The sequence below is a fragment of the Copadichromis virginalis genome, linkage group LG17 (genome assembly GCF_057382275.1).
Source record: "Copadichromis virginalis isolate Kocher_CV1m ecotype Utaka linkage group LG17, C_Virginalis_male_GT1.1, whole genome shotgun sequence".
Taxonomy (NCBI): Eukaryota; Metazoa; Chordata; class Actinopteri; order Cichliformes; family Cichlidae; genus Copadichromis; species Copadichromis virginalis.
The window spans coordinates 18,819,216-18,841,467 of NC_140634.1; the positions used below are offsets into that span (position 1 = coordinate 18,819,216).

At 39.2% G+C, this 22,252-nt stretch overlaps 1 protein-coding gene across 1 annotated transcript in view; it reads right to left on the minus strand.

Moving 5' to 3' along the window:
* The window catches only part of LOC146689290 (receptor-type tyrosine-protein phosphatase R-like), a 42,414-nt gene extending 27,578 nt beyond the window's left edge, over positions 1-14,836 (minus strand). Inside the window, exons 1-2 of the mRNA XM_085436002.1 lie at positions 14,403-14,836; positions 3,611-3,885 (exon numbers count right to left, since the gene is read on the minus strand). Of these exons, the coding sequence (XP_085292128.1) occupies positions 3,611-3,885; positions 14,403-14,448 (321 nt within the window). The 5' untranslated portion in view covers positions 14,449-14,836. The remainder of the gene's footprint in view (positions 1-3,610; positions 3,886-14,402) is intronic.
* Between the last annotated feature and the right edge of the window lie 7,416 nt (positions 14,837-22,252).

Genomic DNA, 22,252 nt, shown 5'->3' on the forward strand with positions numbered 1-22,252 from the left:
CGAACGACATTCCAATGTCATTGCTGTATAGCCTGGTAGTGTGGATCAGTGAATCGATGTCTCGTTCACTCTTGGCATACAGCTTGATGTCATCCATGTACAGGAGGTGGCTGACAACTGCTCCGTTCCGTAGTCGGTATCCGTAGCCAGTCTTGTTAATGATCTCACTGAGGGGGTTCAGGCCTATGCAGAACAGCAGTGGGGACAGAGCATCTCCTTGGTAGATCCCGCACTTGATGGTAACTTGTGCTATGGGCTTGGAGTTGGCCTCTAGTGTTGTACGCCACATCCCCATTGAGTTCCTGATGAAGGCTCTTAGGGTCCCATTGATCTTGTACAATTCTAGGCATTCCAGTATCCAGCTGTGGGGCATTGAGTCATAGGCCTTCTTGTAATCAATCCAGGCAGTGCACAGGTTGGTCAGTCTGGTCTTGCAGTCTCGGCTGATTGTTCTGTCTACCAGTAGCTGGTGTTTTGCACCTCTGGTATTCTTGCCAATTCCTTTCTGTGTCCCGCTCATGTATTGACCCATGTGCCTGTTCATCTTAGCCGATATGATGCCTGACAGGAGCTTCCATGTAGTACTGAGGCAGGTTATTGGTCGGTAGTTGGAGGGGACCGGTCCCTTCTTGGGGTCCTTGGGGATCAGGACCGTCCGGCCTTCAGTTAGCCATTCCGGGTGTCTTTCGTTAACTAGCAGCTGGTTCATTTGTGCTGCCAGACGCTCGTGGAGTGCAGTCAGCTTCTTCAGCCAGTAGGCGTGAACCATGTCGGGCCCTGGTGCTGTCCAACTCTTCATACTGGAGACCCTTTCTTGGATATCTGCCACTGTGATGGTTACTGGACCCTGTTCAGGGAGGTCGCTGTGGTCTGCCCTCAGATCCTCTAGCCACTGAGCATTGCCGTTATGGGTTGCATCCTTCTCCCATATGCTCTTCCAGTATTGCTCCGTCTCCAGCCTTGGTGGTGCTGTTCTCTTATTGTTCCCTTGCCACTGAGAGTATACCTTTGCTGGTTCTGTGGAGAACAGCTGGTTTATTCTCCTGCCTTCTATCGCTCTGGTGTACCTCCTCAAGCGGCTGGCCAAGGCTGTGAGTCTTTGCTTGGCAGTTTCCAAGGCCTCAGGTATGGACAACTTGCTGTATTTCTTAGGCACCTTATTTGTCGCACCTTTCTGCAACTCCGTTAGTTGGCTAACCTCCCTCCGTGCTACTTTGATCTTGCCCTCTAGCCTCCTTCTCCATGGAGGGTACTGCCCCTTGTGGCTGTTCAACTTGTAGCCAAGCATCTCACTGATCACTGCTGCCGTATTGTAGATCAGCTTGTTAGTGTCGGTAATCGTGGTTGTAGGTATTGCCCGTAGTGCTGCATTAACATCATCTAGCAGACCTTCTGAGGGTACTTCACGTAATCTTGGTAACCGGCTACGGGGGATTGAAGTGAGACGTTATCAGCGAGACAAAGAGATGAACTCTCAACTCTACAGCAAACTGACAGTGAGAGGTAAAATTCAATATATATATATATATATATATATATATATATATATATATATATATATATATATATATATATATATATATATATATATATATATATATATATATATATATACACACACACACACACACACACACATGTGTATATATATACACATACATATTAACTGGTCCCATGAATGTGTTAATTCCTTAACTACAAATTTAGATTTCATATTATTTTCTCACAGCAGTCCTTTCAAATGTTCTTATGTTTTGGTCTGTGTGTGTTTTATTCATTGTGCATTGTGAAGGGTGACCTATGCCCCACTGGAAGGACCCCGCATCCTGCAGACTGAGCTGCAGAGACAGACAGGTAGCCATCTGTAAGCTCTCAGCATCCTCGCCCGTCTTTTAGTTTCCACTGGAGGTTTCTCCACATTGCCTCTACTCCTACAATGCATCTGTGGCGATGACACCATTGACTGCTTGTCGAAATATTGTGGTAGTGTTGGTAGCGAGACTTCACATTTCAGGCATGTAGAGATTCAGTTAAATGAATCAGCAGCAGTGTTTGTCCTATAAATAAATCTCTCTGCCTGCTGTGAATCAGACCAAGTATCAGATGACTGACCACAGCTCTGAAGACGTACACAAGGAATCAATCATGAAATCCAATATGTGGTACAGTGGGGAGCAAGCAAATGGTAAATGAAGACAAAAATAGTACAGGAAATATTTTACTGTGTTCACATGATGACACATGAACTCCTATAACTAGAGTCACGCCCTGGTGATCTCTGCTTCTCATATATAATAAAAGTGGCTGCTTGTGTTCAATAGTGAGGAAGTCTGGACACCACTAATAGTGGTAATTACTAATAGTAATACTACAATCAAACCCCAGCAAAAATGAGCTTTACAAGTAGTTGTTCCACCTTCTGCTAGAGTGAAGCGCAGCCAATCAGAAGACGGCTATTATAAAGGAAGAGTTGCCCGAGTTGTTTCAGACACAGGATGAATATTCACATTTATACTATGACTCATGCAGTTACAGCAACAAGCAAATGAAAGAATTTTTTTTTTCTCCACAGACCCGCTGGGAAAAAAAAAATCCTCATGAGAGTAAAAATAGTCCAAAAAAAGATTTATGGATGTGTTCTTTGCTGAGAGGAACACACCTGAGCATCAGTGTGAGAACACAGCACAGCTGAACCTGCAGTCAGAATCTGGGTCACAGAAAAAAATGTTATGGCTTTCCAACATCGTTATTTATAAGGAGAGCTTGTTGGTGTCATCATACCGTCGTCTAGCACTGCCATCTTTTACCTGCCTATCTCCCTCATTCGTCCACCTGTGTCGTTGTCTCAGTATCACTGTGAAGGTCACTGCTGTTTGTCCCTGAGTTACGCAACCACCCCATTGTGAAGGTAAAGTGGGTCTCTCATGCACACACACACACGATCAAGGTTACCATAGCAACAGTGAGTGCAGCATCTCTCTTCCTCCTCCACCCATGATGTGGATAGAGCAACGTCTCACCCATCATTCACTTCCTGCCCCTTCACTGCGACCTCTGATCTTCTCAGCATGAGCTGCCTGTAACCTCCCTCACCCCGTTTATCCAAATCATATCAACGGTGGGAAAATAAGACGACTGAATCACACCATCCAGAAATTCCTTATCTGCAGCCTTCAGCTGCTGGAATTTCACCAGATGTCAAACTGACATTTCATCACTATGGATTCCTGTTGGTCGGATTTACTTCCAGGGCTTAAAGCAAGGAACATTTGTGTCTGAAATATATTTCAGAAACCAAACATCCTCTGATAGAAAGAATGCATTTTTCAGCACAGACACTCAGTTTTCTGTATTCTGGTGAATTTATAAAAACGAACTTTTCTGCATCGATATAAGAGAAAGCCAAATTCCCTTCTAATCCCCAGTTTTGGTAGTACACATCATAACATGCTAAAATCATAATGTGACAAGCTGTAAACCCAACGGACAGTTAATATGACTGTGTTCATGTCCAGCCTGAGACCCTTTCACACTTCGCTCACTCCTCAGTTTGTGTCAACATAACATGTATCCTAAGAATTCCACTGATGTCAAATGGCTGGTTACTCACCACAGTAACCAAATGTCGTGCGGATATAGCGGCATGCTCCGGCTGCACCTCATGATGTGGTCGTGCCAGCAGGTTAAGGCTTTGCTGGCCGGCGGGCTCCTGAGGAAACAGACCATCAGGTAGGTCTTTGGCTAATCTGGCAGGGTGCTGATGGTGACGATGATGATGGAGGTGGTGCTGGAACTCTGGCAGTTTGTTCACATCCTGATGACCATACAGAGATGGAGGGAAATGACCCAAGTGGCGGAAAGGTGAGGCCTCATTGGAAGATGATTCTGTGGAGAGAAGGGGGGAGAGTTAGTTTAGAATTCCTGCAGTGGATAATTTCCACAGTCCGTCAGACGAGCAGGTTTATGCTGCTGCATCGACTCGGACTGAAGCTGCTCTAATGAATGATGCACCTTTTTAATCTCAATGGTATAGTGTTGGAGCCATAGACTGTGCAAGAGGAAACCCCTGCTCACCAACTAAACCCAACCAACTGTGACAAATATGAACTGCGTAATTCACCATCGCCCTTTAATTATCATGGCAAAAGGAACAAAAAACCCTGAGGAAGCACTTTCAGTGCAGCAGCGTATGTGATTTCACATACGAGCATATACAATACAACTGAATATAATCTCTATGAAAGTGGTATGAGATAATCTTAGTGGATGTGGACCCAGTGCATAACCCTGAGGTGCACCACACCACACCACATTTCATTTCATTTATTTGTTCATTTTCAGGCACAACAAATACCTATATTGAACATAAAATGCACAAAACAAAAAAAAAAAAATTTGCCTGAAAAAGGAGTGGGACGAAGAAAACTTATTAAATCCCACCCCTATACTCACTCATCAACAAAAAAACAAACTTCCCGCAGCTACGCCCATCATTGCATACAGACCTATCAACAGCCCCGGGCACATACAAGCATCTAAACGGCAGCTCGCAAACAACAATTAGAGCCTTCATAACTGAATACAGAATATATAAATTATAAATTGCATTACCACAGGTAACAGGCAGTAATAACTACAAGTAACAAACACACATACATATACATACATATATATCTACACACACATGTACATATATGTACATACATACGCACACTTTTTTTTTTTTTTTTTGGAATCCATACCAGCAATGGTAAGAGAACAGACATTACAGAGCACACTAAAAGCATCATTGAGTATACTGTGACCAGACCAACTGTTTGTAAAGGAATTTAAATCTATGAATATTTTTGCATTGTTTCAATTGTAAACTCAGACTGTTCCAGATTTTCACACCACATACAGACACACAAAAGCCTTTACGGGTTGTTCGAGTTCTGGGTAATTTGAATTCTCCAAAGCCTCTCACATTATAAACCTTTTCTCGAATTTCAAATCTAGTTTGTAAATTTGCCGGTAAAAGTTTAGTAAAAGCTTTATACAAAATTATGGATGTATTGTAATTAACCAGATCCTGGAATTTAAGTAACTTTGCCTGAAGAAAGAATTTGTGAGTATGATCTAGATAACCAGCCTTGTGAATAATACGCAGTGCTCGTTTCTGTACTGTGACTAATGGATTAGTTGTATTTTTATATGTGTTTCCCCACACTTCCACACAATATGTAAGATATGGAAGAACCAGAGTACAGTACAGAGTACGAAGTGCATCTTTATCAAGGTATGGTTTCACTTTGTTCAAAACTGCGAGGCTTCTGGAAATTTTGGTTTTTATGTGTCTGACGTGGGGTTTCCATAAAATTTTATTATCAATTACGACTCCCAAAAATTTATTTTCACTCACATTATCAATTGGTACACCTTCAATGATAATTGGTAATTCTACATTATATTTTAAATTACCAAAAAACATTGCTTTAGTTTTATTTATATTTAATGATAATTTATTTATGTCCATCAATCTTTTTATTAATTTTAGCTCCCTGTTTACGGTCATTACAAGATCAGTATAATCATCGCTACTGAAAAATATGTTGGTGTCATCTGCGAACAGTATGAGTTTAAGTACTTGAGAAACATCAAAAATATCATTTATGTATACATTGAAAAGTTTTGGTCCCAACACTGACCCTTGGGGAACACCACATGTAATACCAAGTTTCTCTGAATGGTAATGCCCTATGCTAACATATTGTTCCCGACCTGTTAGGTAACTTTTTAACCAGTTACCAGCTTTCCCTCGAATACCTCGAATATCTTTCCAATTTATCCAATAATATTGAGTGATTGATTGTGTCGAAGGCCTTTTTGAGATCAACAAAAATACCAACTGCATATTTATTTTTATCCAGTGTATCAGTAATTTCTTCTACTGCCTCAATTATCGCCATTGAAGTGGTTCTTTGCGTTCTGAAACCATACTGACCAACATTTATTATTTGATGTTTTTCAAGGAATTTTTCTAATCTTGAATTAAAAAGTTTTTCTAGAATTTTTGAGAATTGAGGCAGTAGAGAAATAGGCCTATAATTGGTAAAACTGTGTTTGTCATTACTTTTATATAGTGGTATTACTTTCGCAATTTTCATTTTTTTTGGAAAACAACCAGACTGAAATGATAAATTACAGATATGTGCTGTCAATGTTTTCCATCACTGTGTTTGATGGTTCAGCTTTACAGCTTTACTCTGCTATAGCTCTGTGCTATAGTTTATTCTTATTAGTGGTTTTTACCTGTGAACATAATCTCACACTTATATGACTCTGACGTTATAGTCTTAATTATTTTATTATTTTATTGTTGCGTTGCCTATGTCCTCTATCACTGTGTATGATGGTACAGTTCTCTTTGCTACAGCTGTGTGCTATTGACTGTTCCTATTAGTGGTTTTTACCTGTGAACATAATCCCACACCTATATGATTCTGATGTTTTAGTGTAAATCATTTTATTGTTTTATTGTTTCATGTAAAGCACTTTGGCATGCCCCGGGCTTTTAATGTGCTCTATAAATAAAGATTGTTGTTGTTGTTGTTGATATATGTTAAGGGACTAGCAATATTCAGAATAACCTGTTTAACTACAGACATATTTATGTCATGATAATCCATTGAAGACTTACTTTTACATTTTAATGTGATATTTATTACTTCTTGCTCATTTGTAGCTGAGAGGAACAGTGAAAAGGGATTTGATTTTATATTACTGATATTTTCATTTTTATGACACGGGATGTCTGCTGCTAGTTCAGGGCCAACATTTATGAAGAATTTATTGAACCCATCGACAATATTACTCATGTTGTGATTTTCACCATTTGCATCAGTAAAATATTCAGGATATGATGTTCCAGAAGATCCTTGTTTAATTAAGTTGTTTAACACATCCCAAGTTCCTTTTATATTGTTTTTATTTTCATATAATCTTCTTCTATAATAAAGTTGTTTGCTCGTTCTTATAATATCAGTCAATTTATTTCTATATGCTTTATATCTTTGTTCCACTTCTTTTGTTTTTACTTTGATGAACTGTTTATACAGATTGTTTTTCTTTTTGCAAGCATTAATAATTCCTTTTGTGAGCCAAGGACTTTTTATCTTTTTTTTTTTCTTTGTCATGTGTTCGTTTACAGGACAATGTTTATTGTACCACATAGTAAAAATATCTAGGAAATTATCATAAGCCTTGTCCACATCTGACTCTTCATACACCGAACTCCAATCTTGTTGTGCTAAATCGAAATTGAAGGCATGAATTGCTTCTTCATTTATTGTTCGCTTTGCTATCATGATCTTGGTATCTATTTTTTTTAAATCACAGTCACACAAAGTAAAAACTGGTAAGTGGTCAGTTATATCACAGACAAGCAGACCACTATTAATTTGGAAATCCATGACATTAGTAAAAATATTGTCAATAATAGTGGCGCTATGTGAAGTTATTCTGCTTGGCTTTGTTATTGTTGGATATAGTGATAAGCTGTACATCGTGTCAGTAAAGTCATCAATGGCTTTTAACCTTGTTGGATTTAGCAAATCAATATTAAAATCACCACAGATAAATAGTAATTTTTGGTTCACCGAAGCAAACGTTTTTTCTATCCATTCATTAAAAGTGTCAATACTTGAACTGGGTGTCCGATATTTGCAACTTATTATAACATTTCTCTTTTTGTCATTCATAATCTCAATAGTCAAACATTCCAAAATTCCATCAATAGCCATAGACATAGTTGTTACAACATTATAGTTTATAGAGTTATGAACATATATAGCAACCCCGCCGCCCGCCTTATTTAATCTATTCATGTATTTTAAATCATATCCATTCAAACAAAAATCTATTCCTTTATCGACATTGAACCAAGTTTCAGTGATGGCTATAACACTAAAGGGGCGAGAAAATTGTTGTAAATAGTCCTTAATGAAATCAAAATTAGAGTACATACTTCTGCTGTTAAAGTGAATTAATGAGAGCTTCCCGTCTAGGTTAATTTCTTTTTCATATTGTTCCTGAGTGAAATAATTACAATTTTTAACAAAAGTAGAGAGAAAGTTACTTTCAGAATCTATTTCTGGATCTATTATATTATGCTCCTTATATTCACAATCTAGATCAATTACTTTCTGTTGAAGAACTAATTTCAACGTGTCCATGTCATTTCCTGGTGTAATTGATACATTGGTGTCAGTTATACTTGTCCAGATCCTCCATGTTCCTCACTATCAGTACTTTTGCCTCTTCTGGTGTCCCGTTTAGCTTAATGAAAATCTTACATTTTATTACCCATGTATGTTGTATTTTACCGTTCTTCTTCAGTTGCCTTGCCTTCCTCGCGATGTCTGCGTTTTTTCGTGTCAGATGCTCATTAATGAAAACGTCCGTGCCTTTCAGTTTGCGTCCTTGTTTCAGCAGTGCGACCTTGTTCTTCCGATTGACAAATCTCATAATGACGGCCGGCGGTCTGTCACTCCTCCTGGGCAGTGAGTGACATGCTTCTATGTGCTCTAGGTCCATCTCTATCCCCTTGCTTTGGAGGAAGGACGCCACCTGTTGCTCCACCAAGCGGGTCTCCTCGTCGCTGGGCTCCCCGACGTTCCCGGCCACCGCGCGCGCATATGAGCGCGGCTTGATTTTAATACCGCTGATGACCACGTCGTTCGTATGGGTGTACTGCGCCAGCTCATCCACCCGCCGCTCGAGATCCATGATCCGTCTGTCCTTCTCGGCATTTTGGAGGCGTAGCTGTTTTACCTCCTCCAGAAGCAGCTCCTGCTGCGCCCTGACTGCGGCCACGTCTCCGCACAGCACTCCGAGGGAGGTTTTAATGTCCTCAACCTCCTCTGGTGTTGGGCCTTTCTTGGGTGGCATACTGAAGCGAGAGCACGAGGCGGCCACCACGAGGGACCCGGAAGCGGAATTTCTGATGATGGCGCCTGGCTGGGCCTGCTGGCTGATGGTGGAGCCTGGCTGATGGTGGAGCCTGGCTGTGGCCTGCTGGCTGATGGTGGAGCCTGGCTGATGGTGGAGCCTGGCTGTGGCCTGCTGGCTGATGGTGGAGCCTGGCTGTGGCCTGCTGGCTGATGGTGGAGCCTGGCTGTGGCCTGCTGGCTGATGGTGGATAGTCTTAAACTAAAGTATTTTTCTAAAGCTATACCTCATCCATTGGTTTGGAAGCCTCAACATTAGTGTTTTGGGTCCCGCCATGTTGTTTTTTTCCATGTTGTTTTTTTTTGGAGCCAGAAGTGACCAGATTAACGAACATATTCGTTAATGCTAGCAGGTCTGTGCAATGCACAAATAGAGCTTACTAGGTAGCACTAAGTAATATCTAAAATAAATCCTCCTTACTCACATAAACTGGAGCACAACCTTCTTGAATGGACTGTTAGTGCATTTAACCTGACAGCAGACATATTATTGGTCAGATAATTGCACTAAAAATGCTGGAAAAGCTTAGCACTCAGCTAGCAGCCGTCTGAGTCACACTTCACCTGTCAGTCACAAAGCCACGCCTTTAAATGGTAAATGGCCTGTATTTATATAGCGCTTTACTAGTCCCTAAGGACCCCAAAGCGCTTTACATATCCAGTCATCCACCCATTCACACACACATTCACACACTGGTGATGGCAACCTACATTGTAGCCACAGCTGTCCTGGGGCGCACTGACAGAGGCGAGGCTGCCGGACACTGGCGCCACCGGGCCCTTTGACCACCACCAGTAGGCAACGGGTGAAGTGTCTTGCCCAAGGACACAACGACCGAGATTGTCCAAGCCGGGGCTCGAACCGGCAACCTTCCGATTACAAGACGAACTCCCAACTCTTGAGCCACGATCGCCCCGATGCAACTTTGCCATGATGCAAATTTAAAGGTTAATGCGATTTAAACAGGTGAGTTATAAAAACATTACCTCCTTACATTTGTTATGATGGATAAAATCAGCTAAAGAGACCAAAACTATTAATTGCAAAACCATGAACATGACACATTTGACATAAGTGGGAATTAGATGAGCAATTTTTTGGACTTCACAAATAAAAATACTTTTTCTATTTTTAATGTAAAGATGTGGATAATGTCCACAGAAGTAGGAAAGCGTCAAATCAGTTGCTAGTTAAAATAATTTCAGAGAATGAGCGTTATTTTACAATAATTAATTTAAATTAATGTTAATAGTTCTTTAGTAGATTTTAATTACTCATAAAAAAAATTTTCAAAGTAATCTGTGTGCTGGCATTTATCCAAAGCTTTTCACTCGAGACTTGAGAAAGAAGACGTGCACAAAGGCTTTACAGTTCAAAAATCTATTTCTTGTAAAAATCCTCTGCTGTGTCCTCCTCCTCATGCCTCTTATCTTTCATCATGTCGTTCTCCAACACATCACATTCAGTATCTCTCACAGAGATGAAGAGAAAGCAGCAGACAAAATGAGTGCAGGAGATCCCATCTGTCTACCTCTGCCATCCCAGCTCATTGGGCAGGACAGAGACTTTCATGAGTCTGCAGGCAGGCTGAGAGGAAACCCCTGTGCACTGACTGAACCCACCCATCTGTGATAAATACGAACACTGCATAATTCACCATCAGTCTTTATTTATCCTGAGTGGTGGTGGTGGTGGTGGTGGTGGGGGGGTGACTGAGAGAAGCACTTTCTCCATTTCATATTCATTCATGGTCCTTTCTATTTAAAGAACACTCAGACATGAAAGAACCATCAGAAGTGGCCGGTCCTCTTCATGTTTAGTTTGCTGGCGGACAGAAAATTAACCGATTTCATTAAGCAGAAAGTTTCTGAAATATACACTTGAAGACATTTAAAAGCTCAAGTCTGCATGTGAATCAATCAAGAATTAAACTTTAATATGACTAATCATGTCTAACCAACACAAGAGGCCAAGTGCATGAAACTCTGTATATTCACAGCGATAGACTTGTGTATTGTCCATCTTTTTATTTATTAAAGTCAATTTGTTAGGTTTTTCTGCTGCCTAGCTATAACGCTAGCTTGCATCACTTATGTTATTTTCACTGTCTGCAGGAGGAGGAGTGAGCAGATGATGCTGGAAATTTCTCCTGCAGCTTCAGCCTGAGCTGACAGACTGTTCGTCCGGCCGTCTGCTAGACTCCAATGTTTGTTCTGGCAGCAAAGACACGGAAAAGAAGGTGTCCTCCGACTGCTGTCGGTCTGCAAACATTATTTTTCTCTGCTGTATCGGTGCCAAAAACCTGTTTTCTGTGAGTCAACAAATGCAGACAGAAACCAGGAACAGAGACCTGATATAGTCTCAATTTTATCTGGAAAATACATGTCTGAAAGTAGGTTTCATTAAAAATAAAAGAAACATGTTGAATTTTGCTGTAAAACATTAACAGCAACAGGAAGCTGCAACAATAAATCAGGTCTCAGCTGAAATGAAAAACTGAAGCAGGCCTTTCAGGCGTCCGGGAAGCTGACATGGCTCTTCACGTCTCTGTTTGGCATCTTTTTCCCTAGTGACAGCTTCCTGGTTGCCATGCACAATGCTGAGTTGAGCTGTGCTCGGATTGGACAGAGGAGCCGGCTCTGCCTCTTTTCCATGAGACTACCAGCAAATCACAGGTCAAATTAGAGCAAGGGCAAAGTCTTCAGTATGCGCGTGTGTGAGAGAGGAGGAGAGATGTTTAAAGTTATGACTATTAAAATTCATTAACAGGTTTAAATGAGAAAAAACAAGGACACAAGGATGTTGACTTCTTGTTACTGTAAAATAAATCTGTTTCAAGTTAAGTATCGTGTTTGTCTTCTGTCTTTATTTCCATCCAATGTTTGTCTTGGAAAAAAAAAAAAAAAAAAAAAAAAAAAAAAGAATCTCCCACTGCAGCGGGTAGGAATGTACCCACTGGAACATTTGGGGTCTATAACACAGATTGTATAGAAAAGATGGATGTAGCCACTGTGACATCACCCTTTTGTTTCTGAGCTCCGCATTTTGAAGCCTTACCTTTAGCATTTGGGCCTCCATCATGTTTTATTGGACCTAGTCACCATATCTGTGATGAGTGCCATGCAAGGTTATCAGCGAAGTGAGCAAAATTGGTTAGAAGGTTGGAAAACATCCAAATAAAATTCTACGATTTCACTGCATATAGGTCATATTGTTGATCAGATACTTGTAAGAAGGCCACAACAGGCTCCAATTAGCTTTAGAGACCACAACTGTTTGTGGTCAACAAAGTCTGCCAAAATCAACAGACACCAAACACTGATCTGCCCTGAAAGGGCCAAAAGAAGGAAGACAAAAAAAAGTGCTCATCCAACAGGTGATGTACACAAATCTGCAAAAAGCTATGTACCTCTCAAATATCAAATTATGAAGATTACAGATCTCACACTATAGTCAAAACTCCATCAGTCTCAAACCAACGTGGTCGCACAATACCAGCGTCTCAGGAGATCTCAGTGTTCCTATGTCAAGATGTTTCAAAAGTGCTTACTTTTAGTTTTCTTTGCCTTAAAAGCTTCATAGTAATCCCATTCAAGGTGTGAGATATCAATGTTATTGCCATCTTTGTTTACATCCAAGCAGTGATGCAGAATCAGGACTCTTTACAATTTTTAAGGCAGTAAAATTCTTTTCAGAACATGAATGAGCTAAGTCCCTGGAACAAGACGAATATCTGGATCTGGATTTGTCTGTAATATTTTCTTCTTCTGTCATTCTTATTTAATCATGCCCACTCTCTTGTATTGGTAAAGAATCCTTTCAGAAATTTCTGGATCCCGATTGAGTCCCCTTCTTCTGGTTAGACCTTTCCTAAATCCATTCTCAAATTTGGAGAAACCCAACGAAGAACACCAAACCTTTCCTATGAAACTCTTAAACTACTTCAAAAAGCAAACCCATTTCCCTCTACCTTTTATTAGAGTTATTCCAGTCGTTCCAGCAGCATCCATTTCACCTGCCTGGGGAAATCTAAAAGCAGCTTCCAGGAAAACAAAAGTGCAATCTTCTTCCTGTTTAGGAGCTTTCATTTCCCCCAGGAGGCTTCATGCCCGTTGTCAGACAGAAAAGTCAAAGGGATGCTCGTATGGAGCCAAATCAAAGGAGCAATGATACATTTTTAGCCAAATTAAAAACTTGTCTTTAAACAGCAGGAACCTAACTGTACTTGGAGGAATCTGAACCGAGAAGTTTCTAGTTTACAAAAAAGAAAAGCACTTACATATGCATGCCAAAAAGGGCAGCATTTGTGCCAAAACAACCTCACAACAGAGGAAAATGCTCCACAGCTCACTTACTGCAGAGCTCCAGTTTTACCTCAGCCTGGTAAAAATGGAGCCCTGCAGTGAGCCAGTAGCTGATCTTATTCTTCAGCTGTGCGCTTGTTTCCAGCCCAGCACCTGCTTCTACCAGTCATATCATGTAGCAATACTGAAATGCATCCGTCTGTGGTGCACAGGTAAAAGTGAATCCCTGCAGTGTGGGAGCCATTGATCTTCTTGAATTTCTATACAACCTCATGTGTAAAACACAGCAGCTGTCCAGCTGCCAATTAGGAGCCCAGGTTTGTGGGGACACAGTCTGGTGGTTTACTCTGACCTAGATTCAATTTTGAGACTTTGCTCAGGAACTGCGTCATTAAAACAGCCGGGAAGGTGCAGTGAGGATGCCAGCACCTTCTGCCGCAGCTTCAGATGACTCGATTATAGAAATGGAATATTTTTAAATGCAATCCTTTTGATACAGAAATTATTAAATGGAAAAAAATTTTTCAAGCACAGGTCTTAAAATGCTATGCTCAAAATCACAGTACCCCACTTCAGTGTGTCATTCTGGGATTAACATTATTAAACAGAAACTATTAAAATGTTGCTCTGTGAAAATGATATAGCATCTGCACTAGAAAATACTGGAAAACTATATGAGTCAGCAATGGAAATGGGTTCTATCATAGCCTATTTTTGCAGTATTTGCAGCAATAGAGTCATCTATATTCAACACTTCTGTACAGACAATATTTAAAAGTCTTTTCTATGTTTTTGTTCCTCTACATGTGTACAGCACACATGCTGTGGAAGACTTAAGCACTTCTTCTGAGGAATGTCAGCTTAAGGACTTAAACTATGTATTTGCAGTTGATATAACATCACCTGCACTGGGTAAAATCCTATTAAGGACGCTAGCAGTTTTTCTTTCTTATTTTATCTGGAAGACCTTCAGCCAGCTATCAAACAAGCAAACCGCACATTAGAGGAGATGTGAGCACCATCTGCGCGCATGTTTACAGGCTGGACTGTAGAAACATATTTAATCACCGAAACAGGATCACTGTGAAGTAACACACAGCAGGCGCTTACCTGTGAGCAGCAGCTGTGTCCATATTAGACACACGGACAGAAACATGGTGAATGCTCCTTTGCAGCTCACTCTGAAAGAATCAGCTCCTCGGATTTCCTCCTGCAGCTTGTCTCGGTGCTGTAATCAGCCCGCGGCTCTTTCCTTCATTAAGCAGCCGCTGCCAGAGCTCCGCAGACCCGCTCCGGCACCGAACCCCGCGTCGCTCCTTCTCCGCCCTGCCGTGCCCTAAAGCGGCCTGGCCGAAAAACGAAGTCGTTCTCCAACCGCGTTAGATGCGAGCAAAAGCAGAGGACTCTCTCCCTCTGACATCAAAGGAAGAATAGTGTTTGTGTCCACATCAGCTTCAGGTGGAGGATGAAGGCTGGCGAGGATGAAGAGAGAGACGAAGGGGAGGAGAGAAGGCGTGGAGAGGAGACGAGGATTCGTCCTTAAGAATATCAGCGCTCAAATTAATCTCAATACTATTAGAATGATTTCAGTCATCTTCGCCATTATTTTGTTTAGCGATTAATAGAATTACATTTATAAAAACCTATGTTAGCAATAATGCAACAAATCGTTTACCCAGAACATCGTTTTACTTTAAATGACTGCAATAAAATTGTAATTTTTCAGTCACTAGCCTGATCCCAGAATGTATTTATCATATCATATTATATCATATAATCCACCATCATGGCTGATATTTCTGTGTGGAGTCTGGCTGGGTCCTCTCCGGGTACTCTGGTTTCCTCCAACAGTCCAAACACGCGCTTGTTGGGTTCACTGGTGATTTTAATTGGCTGTAGGTGTTGTAGATGTAAGTGTGAATGGTTGGTCTGTGTTCCCCTGCTACAGACCGATGACCTGTGCAGAGTGTATCCCGCTTCTTGCCCTATGGCAGTTTCCCCACAACCCTAAATTGGATAAGGAGAAGAAAATGGATAATGTAATATAATATAATATAATATAATATAATATAATATAATATAATATAATGTAATATAATATAATATAATATAGGTGACTATAAGAGACTACAAGGTAACTCTAGCTCTGGCTGTCTGGACTTTGCTTCATCACCAGGAGTGTAAAGTATGAAATAATAATACAAATAATACCTTCAGTTTGGAGATGCTGCTGTGGAACACCAGCTTGAAGTTGCTCTGTGGCTCCAGCTCAATCCAGATCAGTCAAACGTGGGATGCTTAGAGGAGACAACAACTGACAGTTGTAGCCGAGTCCATGCTAATCACCTGATTGTCAGCTGCCAGAAGCTTAAAACAAGATGTTTGGCAGAGATTTGTCAAGTCATTCATGGGCACGGCCCACATACTCATCTCCGCTGCTCATCCCAGAAATGTGTTTTCCTTACAAATAAGGCTCAATTTAAGGGGAAATAAACAGAATAAATAAATGAATAAAAAAAGGGGTATTGCCAAAAAGCTTTGTTACAATAATAAAATAATTTAGCAAAACATAAATTTTCTTACTTATTTTAATATATACAATTATTACTTTTTGACCAACTATGTGCACAAGTACAAGGAATTGGGCTCTAATTATTTCTTTGCTCTCAGAACACAGTCGACAACAGACAATACCAGCATGCGCAAAGACAATGGAATAACAGAGCCTTTCCAAAAAATTAGAATATCATGGAAAAGTATATTTATTTCCATAATTCCATTCAAAAAAACTTTCATAGATTATAGACTCAGGGCCCACAACTTAAATGATTTTAAGGACTTAGTTGTTTATTTGTACATAATTTGGGCTTCCAGCTCATAAAAGCCACAAAAATAGGAACCTCTTACAGACAGGTCAGACCTGTCTGTAAGAGGTTATTAATGACATTTGGTAATCTTGTTTTCTCAAAAGGATTTTTACCTGTGTAGGTTGTTTGTAAAATTACTGAAACACCCGAAGCTTCATATAGTCAATATCTGCAACTTCAAAGTGAAAGAGCTACGTGTATTTATGCACTTGGCACAGGAGCTGTAAATATTCATCTCTACCAATTATTCCTGACAGAGGAGTTATTCTAAGAACTCAGAGCTGAGGTTCCCCTTTTCTAAGACTGTATGTTCTTAGAAAAGAGGAAGCTGTTAGTTGTTTATCACACAAGAGTTCATGTCAAAAGTCACATAGACATTTGCTTAGTGATCAATAAAAGAACACATTTCATGAAGCTGATCACACTATATACAATTTTCTTCTGACAAACATTTATGGCTCTCAGGCTTTTTTCACATTGATGTGTTTAACAAAGTCACAAATATTTATAATGTCACTTTTTTTTTTCAAATTCAGATTCAGGGTTTGCAGTAGTGACTGTTGAGTCATTTTTGATAACGTTTCCCAAAAGAAAATCATTAAATAATCATTACTATTCAAAATTAAATCATTTTTCTTAGCATATTGTTAATACATATTATCACAGCATCAGAATTTACAAGTAAAACTGATGATGGTACAAAAATTTAACATTAAGATGAACAAATATAATGGGCACATCTGATTATGTGTTAGTAAACTGTGAGTAAAGAGGCAACAGGTAACCATGACAATATTATAACTATTTATTTCCTGTTATAAAACAGTTGACATCGTATAAATTTTTAAATATGAAAAAAGCCAGCTTTCATACTGTCCTTTTCTTCTGCTGTGAATCTTACTGTTTCACTGCTCAACTTGCTGGTAGAGCTGTCGTCATATTTATAGAGACTATAGATAAAAACTAATTGGAAAAATAAAATGAAAATCGAAATAATCCTGCACTGACAGGAATGACAATCTGCAAATTCAGTAGTATGAACAAGTGTTTGCATATTTGATTTTCTAATCTTTTTGGATATTTGTCCATTTAAATGTTTCAGATTGTTAAACAAATTTAAATATTAGACAAACATAACAGTGGGGTTGGGTTAATTAGAAACACTAAATTGTGAATGTGGGGGTGAATGTGAGTGCAAATGGTTGTCTCTGTTCATGTGTTAGCCCTGCAAAAGACTGGCAACCTGTCCAGGGTGTACCCTGCCTCTCGCCCTAAGGCAGCTTGGATAGGCTCCAGCGCCCCCGCAACCCTGAAAAGGATAAGTGGAAGCGAATGGATGGATGGAGATAACACAAGTAAACACAAAATGAGTTTCTAAATGAAGGTGTTTATTATTAAGGGGGGAAAATTTTCAAATCTACACGGCCCCATGTGAAAAAGCAATGGCAAACACTTTTTCACACCACTGTACAAGCTCTGAAGTATAAACTGAATATTCCCCACAGTTCCCCATCATTCCACAGGGTGAAGCTGCAGCTCAAAACACTACAACCACAACCACAGCCTACACTAGTTCAAAGCACACTGATTCTCAGTGTTGTGTCATAAACAGAAATATTCTGCAGAGACTTTTTTAAAGAATACTTAAATGAATAAAATAGATGAAATAAAATGCAGGTGAATATGGAGCAGAGGGGGTGGAGTCAGTGTGTGTCTGCAGAGAGTGTGTAGAAGGACAGAGCAGCAGCAGAGCAGTCCAGACATACTGCTGAGGGAGACACAGGAATGATGGTGGACTCTGCTGTGTCTGACAGCAGAGCTGTTCCCACAGCAGTTCACTCTGCAGCACTAACAGTCATCTGAACTGCTTCTCATTCCTCTGTCAGTCACTGCTGGATTAAACTCTGCTTTTCACTCCACTTCCCAGTAACAATGACCAGTTGGAACATCTCCCCAAACACAAGCTGCTGCTGTCCTTTCTTAGCCCTGGTAACTTCACTTCCAGCTGTAGAACAAAGGATAAAAGAACAGAGATGATAAATGAGTGTTTACAGAGGCTCTCTTCAGCAGCTGTCAGTCAGTGTTGCAGGAAATCCAGCAAAAAGAGCAGCAGGGACTTGGTTGTGGTGGAGCAGCTGCGTGCCTTCCTCTCAGTTTTGGACTTAATATGCAGAACTAGAAACACTTTATACTTATACTTTATACTTACTTTATTACTGTACCAACACTTTAGTGATGGCTCTCTGTGTTTTCATGAACATCTCATCTATTTCTGCATCACTTTTTAATAAACAGAGACTGTCCCTGAAGTTATCTGGATGAAACCCCTAAGAGAAGGACAAATATATATAAAATATATATAATTTTTTTAATATATAAAATATATATAAAATAGTAGCAGAGCTTCCGTTCTGCATGCTAATAAATGTACTCTTAAATAGCACCCAGTTAATTTCTCTGCTTCAGTCAAATTGATCTCAGACCTGTCACGAAGATGAAGCTAATCTGGTGTTAAAATGAATACAAAAATATGTGAGATCAGATTGGAGAGTTTGATTCAAATTGTATGGCTGTCAGTTAGAATCCAGCTTTATTTCTTGTAGACATGAACACAACACTAATTATCTTCACAGAACTTAAACACCTGATCACAAAAAGATTTTTGGCTCATCTGACTGGTCGAATGTCGTCTGTCTCCTCTTACATCTTCAATGAATCAAGCAGGCACTGAAAAGTTTTACAGAAAACACAGGAGTTTTGCTTTCATACTAACTTTCTTTAGCACAATACTTCTGAAGCAAAGATGGAGTACACCCTCTACTGACCTCATACACTCTAGTCTGCAGTGTGGATTTTTGGCTAGATCAGAGAGCAGCTCCACATCTGAATCCTTCAGTTTAGAATAGAATAGAATTCAACTTTATTGTCATTGCACATGTCACAGGTACAGGGCAATGAAATGCAGTTTGCATCCATCCAGAAGTGCTTTAACCATGATATAGATATATTACAATATATACATTCACTTGTAAATATGTGTTGGCTTTAGGGACAAAATCTCAAATTGAAGGTTAAAATTGCATAATTGTAACAAAAAATTAATTCATTTTAAATTAATATCTGAGGAAAAATTACTTTGAATTTACTAACAATCTGGCAAAGGTTTAGTAAAAAAATGACTAAAATATCCATTACAAAGAAATGAAAACCTTTTGTGTTTAAGTAAAACTCAAATTGGATTCAATAATTTTCCAATTAAACTTTATAAATAATGACTGAATAGTAAGAGAAAATCAAATTAATTTAACTTTTCTGAGTAAAATGAATCAATTTCACAAAGAGAACATTCAAACAGTAATTGTTTTTATTGTGGAATATAAAATGTATACAAAATTTATAATATAACATTTTTCTGATTAATTTAGATTGCATGCACTGAAATTCTTCACTAGTGCTTGGAATAATAATAATAATAATAATAATAATAATAATAATAATAATAATAATAATAATAATAATAATAATATAATAGGAAGAATAGGTCATACTTAGAAATACAGTTTCAGCCAACTCCTCAAGAAGGTCCGTCTTTACTTTGGAAAAGTAGAAGATTTCCATTCTTTTTATACTCCTCAGTGGCTCTTTCCAGTTACATTTCAGTTTTGCATGCTGACTGTGGAATAGGGAACAGCTTTGGCCAGGTCTCACAAAGTTCTGCCTTTTGAGAATAATGGTGTCCCGAGAAGTGGTTGCAGCAGAGTCTGCATTGGATACAACTGGATTGGATGATGAGTCATAGTCAGCTGACAGTTGATCAGTGTCTTTGTCTTTTATCTGGTCACTTCTGCGAATAGTGAAGTAGTCCTGAAATTTTGGTTTAAAATACTGAAGTCGTTTGAAATCCCAAAGGTATCCTTCACAACACTTTGCAGCTCCTTTTCTGTTGGTGGGATCCCTGATGGAAGAACCAACTTCTCGATTTGGTCATCAGTGATTACATGGAGCTCTATCTCGTTCAACCTAGAATAAAATGTAAATGGGCAGAGTTAACTTATATTAAATAGGGTCAACTTAGTCAATTTCTTCTGCTTCAATTTCAAAACTAGTAGTTTAATTCAATACAATCATCCATCACAACCTATTTAAAATTCATAGTCTACATACTGATCAGCTGAATTTAAGTTGAGGGATCTTCAAGCAACTGAAAAGCAGACAACATTAATAACAATCACACTCTCTGAAGTAAAAATTTTACACACACAAATTGTTAAAGACAAATTTGAATTAATACTAAAATTTTTAAAGGTGAGGTTCACATATAAAACGAAAGGTCCAAACGCATAGAAAAATCTCAGTTTTCAAAAATACTCGGGTACGTGTGGACGTAGCCTGATACACCAACCAAGTTTAACTGGAAACTCGCATCATCCCTCTATGTGAGCTGTGCCTGCACTAAAGTCACAGGGCTCCGACAGCATGAAAATGTAAACCAGTTATGTTGCTGGAGTGAGCCACTTTAGCTTAATTACCACAACTGAAAAACACTGCGTGGAGACAAAAGCTTCAAAAAACTGTGACTGACAAAATCCCGCACAATTTTTTTTAACTACATCACTGAGTGATGTAAATGAGGGAGGTTACAGCCCATCGAAATACATCATTAATATATGTTTTAATATGATAAAACATGTGGTTAGTCAAAGCTCTGAAGTAACACAGCCACAAAAGCTTGGAAAGTGATCTTATGCTAACAGTTCACTTCGTGCTATTTTGCGTAAAAATACGATACTGTCATTACAGTGGTCATTATTAATCTAATTTTGACGTATCATACTGTTTAGAACTTTAACTTAAAACTGCTATACGTTATTGTTTAAAACGTGTTGTATATTCATACAAATTAAGATAATCTCACCTCAGACAAAATGGAGATCATCCACTGCTGAACCGTGTGTGTCCTGCACATGGCACAGCAGACTACGGGCGGAAGTGTAGAATGATTGAAATGAAAATGCTTTCAATACTTAAATCTATTAGATTTCTTCATTTTTCACGGTACTCATACATTTTTGTTAAATCTGCTCAACAAAACTATTGCTTAATTGACCCCAAACAAAATTGTGAAAATTTAAATAACTGAACATCTCAAAAATGTTTAGTTTTGTTTAGATTTAATTAAAACAACACATACATGTTTTTACTGAGTAATAGTTACTATTACTTTCCTATTAGATACTAATTAACCAAAATCACAGTTTCTACAGTGTATATATATATATATATATATAATTTTCAGAGTCCTTGGTTGTACCATTTTGATTATTGTCATTTCCCTAGGTTTCAATTACGGCTGTCACGGGTTTAGTTCTTAGGTTTTGTGTGATGGCTCCCCTGTGTTCTGTCTTATGTCTACTGTGCCTTTCTCTCCCATGTTCCAGGTCCCTATGTTCTGTCTCCCCAGTCTAGTCAAGTTTACATGTCTAGAGTTTAGTTTGTGTGTTTACTGTTCTACTTTGAAGGTATGTGTCTCATGTCATTGTTTCTAGTTTTGCTTCCCTTGTCTTATCCAGTCCAATTACTCCCAGCTGTGCTCTCCTTCTGTGTCTCATTTCCATCGTTATCCCTCAGTGTATTTAAGCCCTGTGTTTCTCTTTGTTAGTGTTGCGTCCTCCCTCATAGCTGTGTATGATTAGCCCATCACATTCAAGCTCAGGTCCAGCTCTGTCACATGGGAGTTCTTGGCCTTTAGAGCTGAGGCTATGGTTTCATAGTGAGTCAGTGACAGTTGACATCCAGAAAGTCTACAATGACAGATACATTTTTAAAAATTTGTTATAAAGATAGCACGTTTTTCATACATTTCATGTGGAAATGGGGTGGTCACGCACAAATCTGTGGTTATCTTATATTATTTGCCCACTAGATGTCCTCATCAGTTCACTCCCTTGTCCTTTGCCCTAAAGGCCCAAAGGTGTACAAATGCAGACATGATAATCATGTAGATTTGAATTAGGTATGAAAAAGTGATGCAATGGTGGCCTTCTGATGCTAAGTCACCCAAAATGACATTGCACCTAAAAACTTAGTCAATAA